Raw genomic sequence first — 20308 nt, 5'->3', positions numbered from 1 at the left:
TTTGACCCTTCTTATACAACTGTTGCATAAAATACTATTATTTTATTTTAATCACCTTCCTCTTGTCTATCTTTTATTATGTTATCTATATTCCATCCCAAGAAAATAATGTTTTTAATAATATGTGAAGAAGAAAAATAAAAATTATGCTGGCATTGCTGGCAACATTTGTCGTCATTTCCGGTTGTCAGCTGTGTTCTCCATCGCTTTCCAAAACCTATTTCGATTTTCTCAAAGAAAGAAAACGTCAGGCCATTCAACATGGGCTTGAAATACGCGATCAAAAGCTAGTTATAGCTGAAATATTGCTCTAATTGTAGTGTTATTGTTACTATAGTTTCATTTTACATGTACGTTGTGTAACTTATAAATTAGTCAAAAATGGATACGTTTATCATAGGAAACCTCGGTTATGGCGTTTGTTGATCATTAAAAATTCGGTTCGGTCGATAGTTTTCTTTATATTTGATGTCCGCTTTTCGTTCGTAATCGTCCGTTTGGTTCGCGTTTACGTGTTTTCGAAGATGGTAAAGGAGAAGCCTAACTCAATTCGGATCTACGACGACGAGGGATTCAGACGCCGCGCGGCGTGTATATGTGTGCGATCGGACGCCGAAACGGAGGTTAGCGACATATTTACACTATGTAGCCGGTGTCGGGTGTCAGGAGGGTGAGAGTGGTGAGTGATGGTGGTGTTGTGTGCGGCAGGTGTTGCTGGTGACATCGTCGCGGCGGCCGGACAATTGGATCGTGCCGGGTGGCGGCGTGGAGCCCGAGGAGGAGCCGTCGGTGACGGCCATGCGCGAGGTGCTGGAGGAGGCCGGCGTCATCGGCAAACTGGGCCGCTGCCTCGGCGTCTTTGAGGTAACAGTAACACTCCCAGCGCCAGGTGCACTCGACAACTTACCCCCATCCATAAACACGGCCGCTGACGTCGCCTCTTTATTTACGATGTTTACCTGTCAGTTCACAGCTCGATTTATACACAAGAATTCGTAAGAAAGTAATTCTAATACTTGAATCATCCATGTAAACAGGTGCTACAACTAGGAATATTTGTTGGACTTTGTCTGTGTTACGAAGCCAAAATATACACTACAAAAAGCCATACATATTGAGCCATCCGAATCAACTGTAATATCTAACATGTAACATCATATATCATAGTAGATATGTGTGCCAAAGCAAAGTGTTAGAAATGTGTCAATTCTGCTATAAATTTATAAGTTTACATTACTCATCACTAAACCAAGAATGGCACAGAGCATTAATATGCCATATTTGCAAACAAATGCATTATAAGTCAGCATAGTCTAATATTTCAACAGTTGGTTAAGATATGTTTACAAATGTTTACGTTTGACCTTTGCCCAGTTTTTAAAAATGTGCAACATAAATATATCACTTAGCTTGATTTTTAAAGCTCCTGTCTTGTGAAATATATTTGTCAACAATTTTACTATTTTAAATGCAAAACTGATTTCTTATGTGATCCAATCTCATCCATGATTTACCTATTCTCAAAAACCCTATCAAATTAAGATTCTTTATTTATTTGCCATAAATGCAGTGTGACAGATATTACAAAAAAATATAGTTTACCATGCATTTAAATTACATAAATCATGCAAAATTTATATAATATTTAAAATATAAAATATAAAAGTGTCAATTCATACAAAGGACCTATAATGAAATAAATTGTTGTACAGATTTAAGTTAATGTCAATAAATTAATTCACATAAACCAAAGCATTTCAGATATTAACTGGAAAATTTGGAAGAACAATGTAATTGCCACTACAAAATTACATCAGTTAGATAATGAGAATCGTTAACATGTTTTAGATAAATAGGTGTTACCAACAAACAATTTTAAATTGCATGAAACATGATTTGTGGTTAAAAAAGAAATGAATTACTTTACATAATATTATAGTTGATTTGGAATGACACTAAGGAGATGATAAATGTTCATTAATATTCATTTTGAATTTACTTTTAAATATTTGAATACATTTATTTGAAGATTGACATATTTGGATCTCAAAACTTTGTTTCACAATAAATTGATATTTACAAATGATATAATAAAAAAAATACATCATTAAATCCACCACAGGCTTCGTCAAAAAGGAACTAAAAACAAGAATAAACCATAAATCCACAAATGTTTCGTCAAAATACAAACCTAAATCAGCAACAAGCTTCAAAAAAATAAAAAAAAATTGGATTTTGCCTCGAAATGTCTAAATACAAAATATACATTATGATTATACTGCTTGCAGCATATAGAACAAATAATATCCATCAAATCTAGTCTATAGTACTAAAACTAACATCACATCCAAAGAAAGCATGGTACATTCCATAATTTCCATATTATATACTTTTCCCAGACTGTTCATCAAATGCTCTAGTGGCTATAAGTATTTCAACATTAAGATGCCAGTAAAATAAAGGGCAATCAGCTACTCTTATCTAACTGAAAAATGTAAACAAATTATTAAAAAAATAATAAAGTAAAAAAGACAATATTTATTCTTTTAAAATGGAGTAAAACTATAATGACCTTACTGAATGTCATTTGAGTAAACGAACCAAATATATGTGAATAAGTTGTTAAGTAATACAATAGAATGTTTTTATATAATTATTTCCTTTATGTGGGATTTCCTTCCTGACTGTTATTTAAGTTATTAATAAACAGTACAGAAAATTATATGTGCAACTTTGTATTCAGTAGGTATATATCTGTTTCATACTATGAAATATCTATGTATACCTATGTAGTTATCAGCGAAACTTATCTGTGTATGTATGTAGGTAGGTAGGAAAGGTACCTGTGTTGTTAGACATAATTAGCCATCTGCATTATATTGATTTGCAATCAACTAACCACTTTTTAACAAAACATAAAGTTCTTTAAATTACATAATAGAGAACAAACCGATAACTTTAAATATTATGACAAAAAAGTGGAAGCTTGCTTTGTTCAAAGAATAGCATAGGTTTCAAAAACGCTATGTTTTTAAAGAATATATATTGTCTTTATCCCATTTTTAAAATAAAAAGATCTCGATTTTAGGAGTTGTCTTTGGTATGTTATAATAGTTCAAAGTTCATTCCCTTGCTTATATTACTTCCTAGAAATAATTGAAACAAATTCTTTAAACAATACTGCACTGTTTGTAGCAAGTACCTAGGTAGACAAAACTTGTTTGATTTCATTATAAAATACATTGTTAGCTAAATCTAATTTTATATTCAAAGTATAAATAAACTCTATGAATTTCATATTGTAATATTGTACTTTAAAACACCTATTCAACATAAAATGCAGTATAATTTCTCTTCTATTTCTTTTTGTGTAGCGATACCAACAAAAAACATAATACAGTTTTATGGATAAAAGAAAAAATGAAAAAGAAACACTTTGAAATTTCAACATAAGTACATTATAAAAGAAACTCGACCAGAAAACTTGAAAAATCGAATCATAGATCATCAGAGCACTAATGGCGCATGATTGTTTTTCTCTAGATAATGACCGGTACATTCACAATGGCTTATCAAGGTCGATTTTTTATTGTATCCATTTCTTGTTAGATAGTTTACCTCTGAAAGTGTTTAATTTATCGAGGAAAGCAGCATATTTATAGGTAGTTTAATAGTATTTTTAGCCTTGCGATTTCGTCTGCGTGGACGACAGCCTCCATGGTCAAGAGGGTAGAACATTGGGCTCATGATCCGGTGGTCCAGGTTCGATTCCCGATGGGGACACTGTCGAAAATCACTTTGTGAGACTGTCCTGTGTTTGTCTAGGACATTGCAGACGGATTCGCCTGGTTGTCCAATAAAGAAAAATGATTCCGTGCTTCGGAAGGCACGTTAAGCACGCCAACCCGCTTTGGAGCAACGTGATGGAGTATGCTCCGGTTCATTGAGGGGAGGCGTGTGCCAACAGTGGGACGTTATAGTGGTGTTTATGTTATGTATGTATGCTTATCGCAACAGAACCGCGTTACGTGGAAAGGAGCAGAGACATACGCGGGCCTTCCCCTCTGCTAGTGTTTGCCAATTTGCAATCCAAAACAACACTGGCCTGCAAAACTAAGTGCTACACTTAAAATTATAATAACTTTTTACATAGGTACATAAGATAACATAACATAAACTGCCTATATACGTCCCACTGCTGGACGCAGGCCTCCCCTCAATCAACCAGAGGGGGTACATAAAATAAACTTTCGAAATAAAAAGAACCTGAAATGTTACTCCTTCTTGTTGTTGTCATTTCGATGGCATTCAGATTTTTACAGCCGAGTATTTTGCCACACTGACAGCATTTTTGGAAGACCAGACATTTTTATCATTTAGATAATCATTAATCTTATAATAAGCTTTTTTAAATAAAGTAAGCTTCATATAAAATATAAGCATTAAGTTTTATTTTCATCCAAGTCGATCCAGCGGTTTAGATGTAAAATAATTATAATATAATTATTATTGACATGGATTATTTTATTATCTTGACACAATTGATATTTGTTTAATCGCATTATAGTGATTTATCACGCTGATATAGGTACCTAGATCATATTGTGTCCGTTGAATACTTAATTCGTGACTGACTGCTAAATGCATCTGTATTTTTTTGCTAAAGTGATTTGTGTCTTAATGACAATTGCAAAACGTGCAAATCAGTGGTAAAACTTGGAGATACGTCAGTTCGCGACATCAGCGAAGAATTGTTAATTGAATACCTATCCATGGGAAATTTGGATGTGTAGTTTTTTATCATAGTTAGTAGGTACTTGCTTCATTGATATACATTAATGTTTAATACTCGTTTTTCACTAGTTTCGTTAGGACATTACAGGCTGTTCACCTGATTGTCCAAAAGTAAGATGATCCGTGCTTCGGAAGGCACGTTAAGCCATTGATCCCGGTTACCGCTTAAAAATAAGTAGTCGTTACATGAGCCATGTCAGTCGGCTCAATAATAACCCTTACACCAGGGTTGAAGAGGTTGGTAATTCACCTCACAACCCACACGATAAAAGAATACTAGTTATATGTAGTAGCTGTCCGCAGGCGCCTTCCTCCGCGAAATATGATGTTTGAAACAATGTTTCATACAAATTTTTAACCCCTTAGGGCTTGAATTGGGCAAAATCCCGTCTCAGCGAGCACCTACTTTCTAAAATGAACCTGGATGCTAAAATTTGTGACACTTAGCACTCATAGTTTCTGAGATTTAGTGATGAATGAGTCAGTCAATCAGTGACCATTCGGTCTATTTAAAGTATATAATAAATAGGTAGGTATATTAGTCGAAAACTCAGGGTGATCAGAGACAACTGGCAGCCACATAGCATGGCCAGTGGTGGCCCTAGGGCGGTGCGAGTGGTGCGATCGCACCTGGCGCCGTTTAATGGGGGGGCCCCAAAATCAGACGGGACCACCCTGGCTGGCAGTCCCGGAACTACAGGGGAGTAATTGGATTGGACACACCTGCCCTGTGAATTAGACCTCTTACAATACAATACAAATACACTGGATTGCACCAAAATAAAAAGCCGCCTATTGTGCTTATGTTTTATTCGTATGTTTATGTCCTTTGTATATGTTGTTGTGCAATAAAGTATTATTGATTGAAAAAGGGCCTCTTAGTGGCCACATAAAAGTCATACATTTAAAAAGATTTAATTATGGAGGAGCTCGGTGGCGCAGCGGTTAACGCGTTCGGTTTGCGATTATTGAGGATGGGTCACCACAAAAAAAAAGTTTTCATCTCGAGCTTCTCCGTGCTTCGGAAGGCACGTTAAGCCGTTGGTCCCGGCTGCATTAGCAGTCGTTAATAACCACCAATCCGCACTCGGCCCGCGTGGTGGTTTAAGGCCCGATCTCCATATCCATCCATAAGGAAGGCCCGTGCCCCAGCAGTGGGCACGTTGGGCTGGTGATGATGAATGAAGGTATATTTCGGTGGCCGTAAACTTAATCGAAAAAAAAACTGTATTTTGCTAGGGACGCCACCGAGCATGGCTAACATTAGTGATGTTCCTAGTCGATCGATTGTAACAATGTGATGTGTGTTCGTTCCAGAACCGCGAGCACAAGCACCGGACGGAGGTGTACGTGATGACGGTGACGCAGGAGCTGGCCGAGTGGGAGGACTCGCGGCTGATGGGCCGCAAGCGGCAGTGGTTCTCCATCGACGACGCGCTGGCGCAGCTCGCGCTACACAAGCCCATCCAGCGGCATTACTTGCAGCAGGTGATTACAGTACAAATAAATAGTGCTTCGTATTGTATCCAATTTCTTCCTCGCCGTGAACGTGGACGTGGGCCGTCGCCTTAGAGAGCAGGGCTTTGACCCCCGCTCCGGGTTTTACTTGGCTCAGAGGTTGTCCGTGGCAACCCAGCGCGGTAACGCTGCTAGTGTCATGGGGACTTTTGGGCCGGGTTTGACACGGAGTGGGTTCTAGGTTAAGTAATTTTAAGTTAGGTTATTAGACTTTTTGTAATTTTATTTACTTATTATTGTCCAAATTCAAATTTAATTAATATTTCTTCCTAACCCGTTTATAATTAATCAAAATAAAGATTTCGACAAGATTAGTCAACCGATATTCGGCCTTAGTATATAAGCCACACGTGTGCCGTTTTACGGCATAAGTGTAAGCGAGACAGACAATTCGCGTGCATTCCCTTACTCCTTAATGGCTAATGGCCGTAAGCCTACACTAAACTAAAGTTAAACCCAGCAGGGGAGTGAGCCGTATCGCCGTCTATAATATTGGTGGGTGCGTTCTTTACGTAGTATTATTCTTTATTCTACCCTATTCTACGTAGCATGCATGAATGACAGCAGGACAGAGATATAGCACATCGCCTAATGCGAAAGACACTAAAATAACAAATAAATAAATAATAAATATAGGGCCATCTCCAGACATAAATAGCCTAGCATCTTGCATATTGGAAATCTTCTTATCGTGTGGGTTGTGAGATGGAATACCAACCTCATCAACCCTGGTGTCAGGGTTACTATTGAGCCGCCAAAGGCCCCTGACGTGGCTCATGTAACGACTACGTACTTACATCAGTAAGTAGTAACCGGGACCAACGGGTTAACGTGCCTTCCGAAGCACGGATCATCTCACTTTCAGACAATCAGGCGATCAGTCTGTAATGTCCTAACCAAACTAGGGATCACAAAGTGATTTTTGTGATATGTCCCCACCGGGAGTCGAACCTGTGGCCTCCGGATCGTGAGCCTAACGCTCAACCACTGGACCACGGAGGCCGTGAAAAATAGCAAAATATTGAAAATAAGCAATGTGTTGTGTGTGATTGCAGTTGCGCCGCTCGAAGCAGACCAAGCCAGAGGACCCCGGCAGCTAAGCCCGGCACCACCGTCAACGGTTCTACGTAAGCGTCCTCTCTTGATCTAGCGATTGATGCATCGACTCCGTTATCATATATCCTACGTCTAAGATATATCTCGTGCCAGAACTAAGTTATACCAACGGATATCTTATCAATGAACATATATCGCAAGATATCCAGCAACGGAATATCCTAAGAAATCTCATCCCGAAACTAAGTTATAGTAACGGAATATCTTACTATATCTTATCTTGGAAGTAAATTACAATAACGGGAAATATTATTGTGCAAGTAAACATACAGTAAAGATGAATTTGTTGGCTGTTACTAAATAAAAACTATGAAATAAAGTATGTATAACTTATTATATTTGCTTGAATTTAACGCAATGAATTTCGAATTATAGGTTTATGACTGTATGATATTTTGTTTGTGAGTAAACTGTGCTCTATAATCAATTGCTTTTAATTAGAATTCCGCGGCATCTGCCTACCCCAACGGGAAATAGGCGTGTGTTATTCATAATGATTTGTCAAAGGATTCGTTTTTACAATCACTATTTATTTATACATTAAATTATAAGTTGAACTTTTGATCAGTTCATTTATCTGAAAGTCTTCAAAAGTCGGAAAATATCAACATTCAATAATGACAATTTACTATAGTTAATATGCAGCCAATGGTGCTGATTCCTGCAGGCACCACCTAATTTGAAGTTATACCTGTTATTTTCTTATCCGCCGAAAAAGACCGGGTAATCGACAGGCATAAAATTTATGGAATACACGTCAATTTTAGGCAGAAATTTAAAAATCCCTAGCAAAATTTTATATTGGCCCATAACCCGACAGAATTAACTTGCCCGCACACGTCAAGCGGCTTGCATATCAGCGAGATGTCTTTTTTATTCGCCCGGGTTATTGTTTTAAAATTAACAATTGTCAATCATCCGTCCCTATCCTTTACGGTGGATAAAAAAATGACGGATATAACTTAAAATAAAATTAGCAGGTGTCTGCAGGAATCGGAGCCAACACTAACATAAGCAAACTAATATTTAATAATATAATAATGAGCTTCTTAGCAAAACATGCATCAAACGCTATATCAGTAGATAGTTTGGACTTATGCAAATCTGTAAGAGTCAAAGAGGGTGTGAGAGGGCTGGTTGCATCGTTAAAGTAATGAAATGTTTGAATAGTCAACGAATATGAAGTCAATAATAAAATTAATGAATTGGTGTTTATGTAAAGCGGGAATTTAATAAAAAAATATTACGATACGAGTTGGCGCGCAAAATTTTTATTTTTAGGTTACAAATATAAATTCTAAGCCTTTACTTTGCCTTACTACTTTAAACTAGCTACTACAGACCATAACCGATCTTATTATTTAAATAAAAGAAAAATAGGGTATACTCCACTGCTGGTTAGTGGATAATGTTAAACACGCAACACAATAGAAATACTCAATAAAATTTTGTCTCACTCACACTCATACATTATATGCTTAGATAACAGAGACGATATGAATAGTTGAATTGTTGCCGCCAGCTCTTATCGTAATATTTGAAATAGATTTACGTTTATAACTAAAATCATCTACTAACCATTAGATAGACACGACCAAAATGTATTTATAACACAAATAATTGTACACTGTCATATTCAAATTCCATATTTTACACAATAAAAAGGTGTTGCCAATTTAAAAAATATATTTGTCGTGCTTAATAGTGTGTCGGTAGATGATTAAAATAGGAAAAGTGGTCTATGGACCAAATAACTAGGTTAACAGGAGAGAATACGTACGTCGCGATTTCACGAAGAGTTTTGAGAATATTTATAATTAATATTTGCGCCTTATGTCACATGGACAATTGTACTGCATAACAGATTTAATATTAATTCCTTTGAGTGTGTAAATGAGATGAGAAATCTAATATGTCTGTGTCTGGTTTAGTCATATAGTTATGCGTTTAGCTATAGACAAAGGCACGGAAATTGAACTCTAGGTGGCCTGGGTCAAGGAACCGGATTCTGATCTTTTCCATAAACACGTGTCCGTACGAGACAGTCTGATCAGTAATAGCGACACGACGATAGTCTATATTTTTTCCTTTTTTAAATTTTAAGATGAATGAAACAACCCCTTTAAACGACAAAATTAATATTTTTGTCTTGTCTTTTTTTTTAATAACAAAGGAATTGACATTGTACGGCGGATAGAAGCCGTTTAGCAGACCAATCGCGTGTACGAAACGTCATGGTGGACCTATCACTTCAATCCCCTCACTTCTTCATACCAAATGAAAACAAAATTCGACTCCTTCCCAAGTGAAAGTCAGCGCTCAATTTCAGTGCCAGTACTGTATGTCTGACTGAACCTCAGTCTCTTATAAAGTTAGATGAATGAATGGATATTTCTATACACATGTGTTCGTACGAGACAAGACTGTTCAGTAATAGCGACATGAAAATGCGTAAAACTATCTGACTATCTGTATAAAGGCCACATTGAAGCATTATTCCTCAAAAAATATTTTGCTATTTGACCTCGACCTTTAAACTTTGAAGATTATAAATCGTAATTTTATCTAAAAATATGTGGCAACTACATTATATTGATGTAAAAGTGGCAGATTGACAGTGCTGGTCGTTACTACACTGTTAAAGACATTCTCTATGGTCAATAGGCCATGCTCCTTTTCCCGCCTCTTCTCGGGCCAAATTTACCACAAAAACCAAAACAAAAACTAATCTCTGTGGTCAAGTGTATTTTTCTGTACTTGACTTTGGCAACAATCTGAGCAGTAATCGTTCTCTACTCTATGACGACCGGTTGCCATAAGTATAAAAATAATTTTGAAATAACAAAAAACAAATAACAAATACTTTATTGCACAAACAGGAAAAAACAAAATACAAAACAAAAGAGAAATAGAATTAGTACAATAGGCGGCCTTATTGCTAAGTAGCAATCTCTACTAGTAATTTTCTCTAGTAGTAATTTTGAATGTCGCTATTTCTCAACAGATTCAAGACAATATCATTCTTATTGTACATGCTTAGAGATAATTTTCATCTTTGAAAAATTGTAAATATACTCGTTATGTTCACAGACGAATTTAACGCTATATATAGTTGTATATAGCATTGAATAACAATAATTATACTTGTTCAACCCGTCGTATAATTACGAAAGATAAATTATGTGGTTCATTAACAAAAGTGACTTTTAATGAGTTGTGTTAATGGATTTTACATGTACTAACGAGCTATATAAAGTGGCATTTTGTAGACAACTACTACCCTTAAAAAGTCATGAATTTTTAAGTTACTGATTTTTTTACACTTATTAAAAATCCGACTACCCGCACAAACCAGTTCTCATTATTTAACCATTTTTAGGAATTTTTGAGACAGCAGTACTTTTATAGACTGGCGAAGGTACGACATACTCATAGCATGTTCCATTACAGGTTGGTCAATGGAACAGTTAAATATTTTACGAATTCTTAAAGTCAGTAGAGCTCCTAAACGCGCAGGTATACGGGTGGTAGTATGAAAATGTCACTATATATCCGGCGGCTACGCAGGCCATACAAGGTTCACAACCCCATTTACAATGAAACCGCCGCATTTGACAGTTTTCGCCCGCGTATGCTGTGAACGTAATCGCGCGATTTCATACTAACCGTCAAGTTTGATTTTGCCGCGCGCGTTTTCATTGTAATGTGGGAGGGTACAGGCGGGTGTTCTAAGTTCTTCTTGATTCCCTGAGTTCGATGCAACCGGCCTTTTGGATGGGACATGAACTAAACTGGGCTTATCAATATCAACGTGACACACGTAATTCATAAACATCTCCTTTTTTCTATTTTTACGTATATTTTTATACTACGATGGAATAAATGTTAATTTTATTTTGTTAGCATTAAAACAAAAAGACATACAAGCTCTATTTTTTATTTAATTAAATTAAATATCGTGGTTTAAGATTCCTGAAATGAGTTTTAAATAATAAATTTTATATTGCTCTTGACACGTTTTTGTTTGGTCACAGATTAATTTCATAAAATTACAAACTACTTTTTAATAGGTAACTATTTCTTTTTTAAAATTGGAAATTATTAGACTTGCTACGTAGCGCAACGTAACTTATTTGTAATTTTATGAAATTGATCTCTGAAGTCATGTCAATGTAAGGGGAATCAAATCTATATTTTTTTAGCTACCTTGGAAAGTTTTTACAGTATTTATTATTAACGATTTTGGTAAGGATTTTATTCAGGATAACACTTCTATATTACAATCGAGTAATACTAGCAAGGAACACCCACACACTAAGCACGTTGTTAGGGTAAGCGTACACGTCGACGGCCAGCCCGAACTCCACACTGGGGTCCGCGCTGCAGTGTATGCCCGTCGCTTTGACGGTGGCTAACACTGACTTGGTGTTGACATATGGCATGTTGAGTGGGAAGCCGAACATCTGGAAGTTTGAGAATTTGATGCAATTTAAGTGTTGGATTTTTGGGCTAATAATCTAACTACAAGCATAAGGAATAATACTACGTATAGAACAGCAACTCTACGCTTTCCACCAGCGGCTGAGCTAGGTTTGCCTTTTTTTCATCAGCTTGGAAAAAATCCTGCTACGCGCTCCCGCCAAATAATTGAAGAAAATTACTGTTTTTGTGGCGGAGATGGGAGTCATTGATACGGCTGTGCTGGACGGAAGGGGCAAGTCACAGGGACTGGAACCTGACAGAGGGCAGCAGTAACTGTCAGTACTATTCACAGGCGGAGGACAGGAGTCCTATTACGGCTTTGAAATAGACTTCTCTGGGCGCCATTCCACTCGCGTTAGAGAGTACTACGGGGCGGAAGGCAAGAGGGAAACCATTGCTCTGTTTCCCTAAAAGAAGCACAAAGAATGCTACGACAAGAGCATCATTATAATTAATTTAAAAGCCACGCTCTTGTCGGTGGTTCATGTATGGTAATGAAATTGACATCTGGCGTTCTAAGATCTACCCTTTCACCTTGTAGGTGGCCATGAGTTGTTTCAGCCGCTGACTGTATCCAGGTTTGGGCTCGGCGAGGTTGAAGCTCCAGTACTCCCACTGCGGAAGCACCTCTCTTAGCAGACTGCTGCAGTATCTGGTGAGGTTAGAGGGTATGTTTCAATAACCAAGAATGAGGGACCTTCCACATTCCAGGCGACGTTCCCCAAAAAAATACAGATGACGCAATACAGTCATGAGCAATATAATGTACCCACTTTAGGACTTTGTCGCACTAACATATTTGACATTTAGTGAGACTTACAGTTCAATTTGTCAATAAAGTTAATGTGACATGGTACCAAAGTGTATACATATTAATGCTCGTGACCGTACAGAGTTGCCTTCGTTACCTTCTTATTTCATGGATAACGGGCATATTCCTCTTTTGTCTTTGTTTTTGAGTATAAATGATGACCCTTGTTATTACACCCACGCACTACACATCTTCCACCCAATATTATTCTACTCAAAATAAAGAGTTAGAACAGAGAAGTTATTTATATGATGGCAGAAACATATATATGTTTCATTACTTTTTACATTACTACATTACTTTTTTACATAATTATGTACCCGTTTAATGAGAAAATGAGTAAATATCACGTTAAATCTGAATAGTCTAGTGGTCTATCGATACTATTGGGTTTTTCAACTATCGATACTATTTTTCTAATCGTACGGAACACTACAATGTACTCACCTATTCCAAATGGTCTTCATATGCGGCCGCCACTTCTGAACTTTCTCCTTGATCTTGGTCTCCAGTCCTGATCTCAATCGTTCCACGTCAGCTGGAGTTGAATATAGACCGGCGTCTATAAGTACTGGCTGCTTCATCACGAATATCGATTTGTCGAAGACCTACAACACGAACATTCTGGTCATCACTAATTTAAGAGCCACGGTCTTGTCGGTGTAGCATTCTCAAAGGCCAATTGGGAAGTTTCCTTGCTCAAAGATAAATTTTGAAATTCTGATAACTAAATGAAGACAGATCTAAAGGTGACAATATTTTGACGCTTAATAAAAAGTAACCGATTTGACTAGCCAACTCTTGTACTAACTATTTTTTAAGTCACGACGTTCGCCGCGACACACACACAATAACATTTTCGTATACTTACAATAAAAGTCGAAAATAAGCGAAATTTTTATCTTTCGCTTTACACAAAAATAGAACGAGTATTAAGTTGCATTTAACCGTGCGGGTGGTTGCGTGTTGCGTGCGAGTGTTAGGTTGATTTTAGGTTTTATAAGGCACACTCTGTGTAAACTTGTAACTCACGGGTTGCCAGTCGGAGGATCTCGTGAAGTCGAAGCTGACACTTTCACAGTCCAGCGATGATTGAACATTCACCCAAATCTGTAACATCAACATATGCTGGTATTTTCAATGTAGGATCAAGTTTTTTCATAGCCGATTCCTGGTAGTGGTTGCCTGGAAGAAATTGCTTCAGAGGAATAACGCCGCTTATTCGTACTGTTTGTAAATATTTGTAAGTTTCGTTTGTGTGCAATAAAGTATTACTTGATTTGATATTTCTACTAGAAATAAGCTTATCCGTTTGTCTGTCTTGTGTTAGTCTATTTGTTTTATATGTTTGTACAATTAATTGATAAATAGACATAAGTTCCTCCCGCTTATTCGTTCTACTGATACGGAATACTTTATGACTAAGGACAAGGGGCACAAATCCTCAACAACGGAGTTATTTTTTCCATCCGAGCTTACTTTAGTCAGATATACTCACATTCTCATTATCGAAGACAAAATCCACTGTCTTCAACGGACATCCGACGTCCCTTAACTCGGACCTCTCCCCACTTATAGCATCATGCACGTACCAGAGACACCCTTCATTTCTGCTTAGTAGAGTCTTACTCTTCGTCTGGTCGTTCAGTAAGACAGCTCTTCGGGAAATGAAGTCGTATTTTGTTAAGACAAATGTGCTGTGCCCTCGTGGTATGCCGAGGCCTACGGCGAGCCAGCAACGGACTCCGAGGTGGAGGAAGTAGCTGGCCAGAAGAAGGGTGTGGTCGAGGGGAGAGCCGTGTAGCACTTTTAAGAGCTCCTGTAAGAGATAGGATGGATGTTATACTTTTCAGAGTAAATAATAGCAACACAACACGGTGTTCCTAATGCTAGTTCCAAGTGTCCTTCCGTCCTTCACTCACAATAAGTGCCAGAAAGAGATAGAGCTACTTTTAATCCAATGGACACGCGTAAAACAATATACTTATCAACTTACCACTCCCATCAAAGTAACAGTATGACTTTCAGTGATCTCGTATGTCGGAATCAGCGAGACATATCTTGCACAAGCTTGCATAACTTTCTCCAACTGATTCTCTCCATTCTTCCAACTTATAGCGCTGTATAGCGACTCCCTCTCTTCTTGGTATGAAACTCCTTCCGACTCTCCTCTTCTCTTGCCACTACTCTTTGAAGACGAACTCTTTGACATCCCAGAACTCTTTGATAACGCCGATTCTGAACGAATTTTAGGGTTTTTAGGAAAATATTCATAGTCAGGCAAAGGTATTGGCTGTAGGAACTGGGTGACGCATTTATTCCTTCCAGAACTATCTATGAATGTCAAAGAGATATTTCTGGAAGGAAAATCGTTTATGTATTCTGTTACGAAGGCATTTAAATGGTTTATTAAGTAGTCGTCTTCGGAATTGGGTATAGGCTGGTTGTAGCCCTGTAACCCGCCCAAATGGGAAAGGCTGGTGGTTATATGGAGTGATACGAAGGATGCTTCTTTCTTCAATAGTTGGGTTACCGCTGGTATCAGAGATTGGGTGCTTTCTTTCGTTTGTACTGGGGTCTCGTAACCAAAAAGCATCGGCGGGGTTGTCAACTTGAATGTGCCTCGGAACTGAAACGGAGAAATATTTTTGTGGGTTATTTTTAACTTGATCATTTAAAAGAGAATTTACATTAAGCTATTGTGATAGAATGCAACTAAGAATAAGGCGAACGTCGTGACTTATAAGGAAGTGAAAGACGAGAATGGAGAATGCTGTACCGACAAGAGCTTGGCTTTTAAATTAGTGATTAGTGATGGATGATACACCTAATCATAAGCATCCCACTCAAAGGCTATCCTCGCTAAAGGGTGCTTGTTTCGATAGATCACTTATGGACTGTGTGTTACTTATGGACGAATTAGTAATATCCGTACCAGTAAGTATATAAATTTCTTTCATCCTAAATATCATTTTAACAATAAGGCCGCCGATTGTACTTCTGTTGTCATTTTATAGTTGTTCTTTGTGTGCAATAATGTGTTTTGTATTATATTGTAGGAGGCGCAAGTCCCACAGAAGCTATAATATGTCTCATTTCTGTGATTCTTGAGTCACTTCTGTGGCTCTTGAAGCACTTCTGTGAAAATTGAGTCACTACTGTGAATTCAGAGTCACTTCTGTGAAATCCTGTGTCACTTCTGTGAATCATGAATGACTTCTGTGGGGTTTGTCCCTTTTTTCCAAATGTACTAAAAACATCCTCCAAATGCAATACTCACGTTCCCCAAGCTAAGCACAGTATGCAGCGGCACCTGCAGCCCCGCCAGCCAACTGGTGGAGTACCGGTAGTGCACCGTGCGACCCTCCTCTTCAGAGTCCGCTATGTGCGCCTTGTGCTCGTCGAATATGTTCACTTGGATGGATGAGAGGGGAGATGGCCTAACAAATATGAAGGAAAAAAAATACATTGAGGTAGGTATGATTAACTTCGTATAGATACTTCTTTGTAATTTATATGGGCAATTGACTGGTCTACTACACCATATCCATCTTACAGAACATGAATACCAAATGTTGCTGCAGGCTTTCTTCGGATGACGGGTAGCTGTGCCCACTTCGATAAAGCTTACAGTTCTGTGATGGCGGGCAGTGGCGTCCCTAAAGCAGTGCGAGGTGTGCGACCGCACCGGGCGCCGAAAGGGGGGGGGGTACCTAAATCAAACAAGACTGGTCTACCTTAGGTACATTTCGGTGGACGTAACCTAACCTAACCTAATCAGAAAATATTGTATTTTGAAGGGCTGAGGGGGCGCCACTTTGAGGTCTCGCGCCACCTAAATGTATTGCTAGGGCCGCCACTTATGGCGGGCATGATAGACTGTACTTACTTGTTATTTATCTTCACGGTCTGACTCCAAGAGGGATGGCAGCCGATTGCCGGAGCGGTTTGCGCACTCACACCGTTATAGCTCACTCGTACGAATGGACGAAGGGGCCGCACCTTGAACCCTAGAACAACCAATTCAGTAAGATTCCCATTGACATTCCGAATTTGAACAGTTTAAAGACAGTAGTTACACAGAAACGTAAAAAAGGTTAGTACCTAAGTACTAGTAAGTAGTTTCTTTTCAGCAGCTTCTTTTCCCCGGCTATACAGGTTACAAGTGAGAAGCTGCAGTAGTTTTAAGCGCATGAGACGTTCGTTATGTAAAAAACGAAGATTCAAAGTGTAACTATGTTACCTACTGAATAAAGATATTTTTGAATTTGGATTTGAACCAGGAAAGCAGTGACTGCTTTACAGTACTTAAGTAGTTATTTAAGCTATAAAAGGAATCCAGAGGATCTGAAACTTAACATTGAGTTGAGTTTTCAGTGCAAGATATGGCCGCCAGTTGTCTTAGTCCACTCCCATAATTTACGTAAGTATGTACATTATTAACCATTACCTGCTATCAAATCTTCATCAGTTTCCTCCAACAACTTGCTGCGATCGGGGAGATTAAAGGCTCGCAACACAGTTATCCTGATCTCCTGCTCACGTCCCAACGCTTCGGCGAGCAGTTGCTGTTTAGTACCGGTCGAAATGTTAGCTAATGCCAGGTTGTTTTGGGTTGTAAATAGGGTTCTGCAAAAACGAACGAACCACATTTAGGATCTTAGGATGCTTCGACCAACATCAGATTCAAGAGAAACCAGCTGTGATTAAGATGTTGGTACGAATTCCCGATGTTTTTGGTAGGTTTGTTCAAAAACATCCAGAATCCAGACTATCTTTGTGAAAATAAATGTTTCAAGTCGCGAATTATTTGTTAATCTAATGGCGACACAGAAAAGCCTGAGTTCGATTATCAAATAAACCTTTGTATCAGATATCGTGTGATAAATGAATGAATATCTACTAAGTAAACCCTAAAGTTCAGACAAACCTTAAACTCAGATCCTTGAAATCCCGCACTACATCTTTATGCGTGTTCCTCAAAAGAAACTCATTTAAATTCCTGAGCATATTCTTGTTCAGTTTTTGCACATATTTAGCTCCAATAAACCTCTGCAGTTCTATAGGATCCATTTCTGAATATTTATCATGGAAATATTGCAAGTCTATGTCCGTTTCAGTGCTCTTTTGAAGGCAATTCAGTTGTTCTGTGGATATTTGACTAGCGTGTATTGGAACGGTCTTATTCTCAAGACTAGTCATTCCTCCGTTGTTCCGTAAATGCAAAAGTTTCAATCTTACAAATTCAGAACTGTTTTCGTCGATCGGAAACGTGTCTTCAGCTCTTGTGTCCATTTTACAGAGATTTCTTAACGTTTTTAAAACATCTTCATCGTTGCTCACGTCTCTATTATACAGTTTTCCAATTATTTCCGCTAAACCATCAGTACTAGGCCTATCGATGCCATGTAAAAGCCTTTTTATCTTGCGACCAATGTCCATAGAATTTTTTACTATTTCATCCCGATTTTGAGTCAGTTTTCCATTCCAACCCATCTTTATAGCTATTTCGCATGATGTATACAAATTACCTTTAAACATGTTGCTGCTTTTCAATCTGACTTTATTATGTGACGCGATTTCTTTAATATTATATCCGCTACCTATGTACTTGCTGTTTGGTTCTATTAAATCATTGTAAGAAAACGTCTGCTGTACAAAATCAGAATTGGTGCTGCTTTTTCTAATGTCAGCTAAGTTTATCGTTAAAGAAGACGTTTCTCTGCCATTCTCTGTTAGAAGTACACGAAGCGTGGAATTTTTCTGCAGAATTTGGACCGATAGTGCTTCTGCAAATTCTATATCAAATGTTTTATCATTTTTACTTTTAAAATGATCTGATTCGCAAACGTGAACATCATCTACGTAGATTTCGAAATAATATGTGTTTCTTGGCATTTCTTTTTCAGATTCACCAGTATCTGAAATAATATGTTCATCGTGTTTCAAAGTTACATCAATTATGTCCCTTTGCACAATATTATTGACTATTGCCTCTACGTCTTCTTTTAAAACTTCTTCATCAATATGCAGCTTTGGTTTATTTATTCTTCTTTTTGCAGAATCGTCCAAATTCTGAGTAAACTTCACCTCTTTATATTCAATATACTTGGAGACAAATTCATATTCCACTTTATCAAGCATATCACTAAATTCTTTGTTGAATACATCATTCCATTCTTTTTCAAAATCTTCTTCTTCGAGAGTGTCTCTAGTTATTATCAAAATATCCGGAGTATTTGTGTATCCTATCTTTTCTCTCACCATTTCAATATCTGACCACAAGGAGCACATCTTATGTATAAGTTCTTTTTGATTCTGCAATAGTTTTAAATATTTTTCTTTTAATTCTAACAATATCTTAGTATACTTCCTAACAGTTAGATCGTATCGTATGTCTTCCTTCTTATTCGAAGTGATTTTTAGGAGTTCTTCTCTTAAGTTATCCTTAGTCTCTCTATTAATTTTAATATCTCTCATAATATCTTTCAGTTCAATCTTAAGATTACTGTATTCGGCGTACAGTTCATTTAGCTTTACACTAAGGAGTTTTTCTAATGAAAACTGATGATGATATTTGAATTTTATGTCTTTTATTTGGATATCAAGGAACTTGGCCGTCTGTTTATCTTCTGTGTGATAATCTTTTACCAACTCATTAAATGACGTTGCCTTTACATATTCAACTGGTAAAACCGTTTCGTTACTAGCAATATTTTCTAGCACTCTAGGAAATGTTGGATTTATATTCATTGGGACACTTCTTTGACTCCATCTGAAAAAAATATTTCATATTTAGAACCATATGAAATTTCGCGCCTTAAAAATTCCTACTAATTTGGAATGATGCTCTCTGCTAATGAAAGATTATCACCAAATTTAAACTAATGTATCTATTTTTAAGATATAATTAAATCTTAAATGAAATTTTACCCTTGTTCCGTGTCAAACTGTGTAATTCTTCTTTGAAATATTTTCTGCGTTCTGGGTTCTTTTTCTAAGTAACTGTTTCGTTGTTCTACAGTAGATTGTACTTTTGATATAACATTCTCCTGTACAGGGACAGCTACAGATGCCAATTCAGAAGTGATGATGTCCATTAAATTCGCTGTTTTCTCTTTCTTTTTACCTTTCTTCTTTTTCGTGCTGTCCTTCTTCCCAATTTTAACATCGGGCTTGGTGAAAAAGTCAAACTCGTTCAAAGACTTTGTTGCATGTGTAGTTCCAAAAGTATCTGTAAAACCTGTCGTACTTATCTCATGATATTCTTCAATGTCGCTGTCATTTGTAGAGTGTGTGCGAAAAGACCTTAATTCAATACCCTCAGCCATATTTCAATTAATTTCCATCACATTACCACAATACAAATACATAATATATTCGAGAAATTATGTTTACAGTTTTTTGTATTATTCCGCCAAAAGTTGTCATGGTAATTAAGGTGCGTTCAAACAAAAAGGAAATTTTACAGTTTTCATGACATAATTAAGGTACTAGTAGAATTAATTTCCGAATGTTTTCCCGAGGTTTTCCCTCACATTGTTGTTGTAGCTTTTCATAACGGACAAATAAAACACATTTTGGCTG

The 20308-nt window shown here is 37.3% G+C and overlaps 2 protein-coding genes and 1 long non-coding RNA gene across 6 annotated transcripts in view; 2 read left to right on the top strand and 1 right to left on the bottom strand.

The window, feature by feature from the left end:
* The window catches only part of LOC126372601 (uncharacterized), a 290379-nt gene that overhangs the window by 253452 nt on the left and 16619 nt on the right, over nucleotides 1-20308 (top strand). The gene's annotated exons all lie outside the window — the stretch shown is intronic.
* Nucleotides 175-11354, top strand: LOC126372569 (diphosphoinositol polyphosphate phosphohydrolase 2). Its single transcript, XM_050018397.1, has 4 exons — nucleotides 175-623; nucleotides 709-864; nucleotides 6112-6282; nucleotides 7368-11354. The coding sequence occupies exons 1-4, from the start codon at nucleotides 525-527 to the stop codon at nucleotides 7410-7412; spliced, it is 471 nt and encodes a 156-aa protein (XP_049874354.1). The 5' UTR covers nucleotides 175-524; the 3' UTR covers nucleotides 7413-11354.
* Nucleotides 11366-20120, bottom strand: LOC126372435 (coiled-coil and C2 domain-containing protein 2A). The gene is made up of 11 exons (XM_050018186.1): nucleotides 19655-20120; nucleotides 17652-19496; nucleotides 17172-17350; nucleotides 16611-16731; nucleotides 16002-16161; nucleotides 14718-15350; nucleotides 14220-14540; nucleotides 13754-13831; nucleotides 13169-13329; nucleotides 12445-12562; nucleotides 11366-11891 (listed from the first exon to the last, which is right to left on the bottom strand). The coding sequence occupies exons 1-11, from the start codon at nucleotides 20050-20052 to the stop codon at nucleotides 11706-11708; spliced, it is 4200 nt and encodes a 1399-aa protein (XP_049874143.1). The 5' UTR covers nucleotides 20053-20120; the 3' UTR covers nucleotides 11366-11705.

The sequence above is a fragment of the Pectinophora gossypiella genome, chromosome 14, assembly GCF_024362695.1.
Source record: "Pectinophora gossypiella chromosome 14, ilPecGoss1.1, whole genome shotgun sequence".
Lineage (NCBI taxonomy): Eukaryota > Metazoa > Arthropoda > Insecta > Lepidoptera > Gelechiidae > Pectinophora > Pectinophora gossypiella.
This window is presented reverse-complemented; position numbering and strand designations above follow the sequence as displayed.

What these genes read in the sequence shown, in the direction of transcription:
- LOC126372569 (XM_050018397.1), top strand. Translation starts at nt 525, where the DNA reads ATGGTAAAGGAGAAGCCTAACTCAATTCGGATCTACGACGACGAGGGA. An exon ending in GCTGCCTCGGCGTCTTTGAG is followed by an intron (nt 865 to 6,111) that starts GTAACAGTAACA and finishes TGTTCGTTCCAG; the next exon opens with AACCGCGAGCACAAGCACCG. An exon ending in AGCGGCATTACTTGCAGCAG is followed by an intron (nt 6,283 to 7,367) that starts GTGATTACAGTA and finishes GTGTGATTGCAG; the next exon opens with TTGCGCCGCTCGAAGCAGAC.
- LOC126372435 (XM_050018186.1), bottom strand. Translation starts at nt 20,052, where the DNA reads ATGGCTGAGGGTATTGAATTAAGGTCTTTTCGCACACACTCTACAAAT. An exon ending in CTGTTACTTTGATGGGAGTG is followed by an intron (nt 14,541 to 14,717) that starts GTAAGTTGATAA and finishes TATCTCTTACAG; the next exon opens with GAGCTCTTAAAAGTGCTACA. An exon ending in ATGAAGACCATTTGGAATAG is followed by an intron (nt 12,563 to 13,168) that starts GTGAGTACATTG and finishes TAACCTCACCAG; the next exon opens with ATACTGCAGCAGTCTGCTAA.